Here is a 1,844-nt window from a genome sequence, read left to right as displayed (position 1 = left end):
ACTGACATTTCTTATGATGTGTAATTATTATTTTGGAAATCGAAAGACGTGTTTGAATAGGCTTTTACTATTTTCATTCTTGCTCAATTAAAATTTTGCGAACTTTGGCTTTTTTCTCATTTGGTGTTTTCTCCTTACCAATAGACAGATATCAGGAAAGTTCTCATATGATATATTTTTTTTAATAGGTGCCCGACATTAGTTAACATGGCTCCCATATTTCACCACATATCAACTTCATGATATAATCACATATAATTTCATAAATCAACTTGAAAGTGAGATCCAATCACGATACCAAACGAATAATGACCACAACAGGTGACTCACTCCACTAAACATCAAAATCATTGATCGACTTAAGTTCGATAATGATCGTATTCAGCTTATATACGACCTACCTTTCCTAACCAGGATTGATAAAACCCTTCGTCATTTATGGGCACATCACGTCGTTGTCGCTGATGGATTAAAAATAGAATGACTCATGCTTAAGTTACTGATTAATAATAACTTGATGCCAATCAAGAGAATGCCAAGAGTGGTCAAATATTTAAACTATATTAAACATTATTAAATATGTACATTACATCAAATATCAACTAAAATGATAGGTGATCACAAAGATTAATCCACCCATTTCACGTAACCTTAGCTGTCCTTACATCACCACATCCCACCCATGATTCGGAATATTACGACTCGGAACGACATCTGACCAAGGAAAAAAAAAATTAAAAGTGTGTCCTAAAGATGTTATACAGCGACAATCGTACTGATGTTAACATGGTCCGGTCCGGTCCGGCCGGATTACAGATCGGTCGGGTTCCCGAAGTCCGAAGCGAGGCGGGAGGCGATCGCGGAGTGATACATGGCGTCGTGGCGGGAGGCCGCGTCGGAGGTCATGAGCCTGAGGAGCCGCGCCTTCTCCTCCGTGAACCGGATCGGGTCGGGGCGGGGCCTCCCCGCCGCGGACAGGCTCGAGCCCGAGCCTTCCAAGTCGGCCTTCCTGGGGTAGGCGACCTTGCCGCTGCTGCCGCCGGCGGAGTCAATGTAGCCCGGGTCGGAGGAGAAGCCGAAGATCCGGGCCAGCCACTTGTTGTTGGAGGAGGAGGAGGCCGCGGCCTTGACGGCGAGGGCTCCGGAGGGAAGGAGGCCGGTGGCCATTACGGCGGCGGAGAAATCGAGAGAAAGAGAGAGTGAGAGTGACGTGAGATGGAGATGGAGAGCGGATGTGGTCCTTGCAACCGTATAAACCTGACTGGTTTTCTACTCTTTCTCCTCCTTCGGGGGTGGCTTTTTGGCTTTTTATAGAGGGGAGGAGAGGACAAGGGGATAAGACTGGACACGTGGAGGTGACGGGGAGTGCACACTGTTAGGGGTGATGGGTTCTAGAACGAGTAGGTTCTAAAGCACACCATTAGGGGTGATGGGTTCTAGAAGGACTAGGTACTAGAGCTAGAATATGGAATCTACCATGTTTAAATTGATTATTACTTTTTAGATCTTGAAACCTATTCCGTTTGTCAGTAATTGGTCCTGGAGCCTACATTGTTTTTTCGGCCTGGTTTCAAGGTTTAGTTGTGAACTCGTTTTATTTATTTATTATTTTTTATAAAAAAAATTATATGAGGCCATGAATATTGAAATGATTCAATGTAAAAGATGAACAATAAAAAAAATAAAATCCATTCTCTATTCATTTATAAAGAATTAGGGGAAGAGAAAAAACTAGCGAGAAATTCTGAGAAGAGACAAATGATGAAAGAGTGTTGCTGTTAGAATTTAGGAGAAAAGAAATTAAGATTTTGACTTTTAGTTTACAAAATCGATTCGAAGCCAAT

At 42.7% G+C, this 1,844-nt stretch overlaps 1 protein-coding gene across 1 annotated transcript; it reads right to left on the bottom strand.

The window, feature by feature from the left end:
* Window positions 1–810: 810 nt before the first annotated feature.
* On the bottom strand, window positions 811–1,167 carry LOC120291674. The gene has a single exon (XM_039309356.1). It carries the CDS (start codon window positions 1,165–1,167, stop codon window positions 811–813), a length of 357 nt encoding a protein of 118 aa, XP_039165290.1.
* Between the last annotated feature and the right edge of the window lie 677 nt (window positions 1,168–1,844).

Source organism: Eucalyptus grandis, chromosome 3 (assembly GCF_016545825.1).
Source record: "Eucalyptus grandis isolate ANBG69807.140 chromosome 3, ASM1654582v1, whole genome shotgun sequence".
Classification (NCBI taxonomy): Eukaryota; Viridiplantae; Streptophyta; class Magnoliopsida; order Myrtales; family Myrtaceae; genus Eucalyptus; species Eucalyptus grandis.
This window is presented reverse-complemented; position numbering and strand designations above follow the sequence as displayed.

What these genes read in the sequence shown, in the direction of transcription:
- LOC120291674 (XM_039309356.1), bottom strand. Translation starts at nt 1,167, where the DNA reads ATGGCCACCGGCCTCCTTCCCTCCGGAGCCCTCGCCGTCAAGGCCGCG.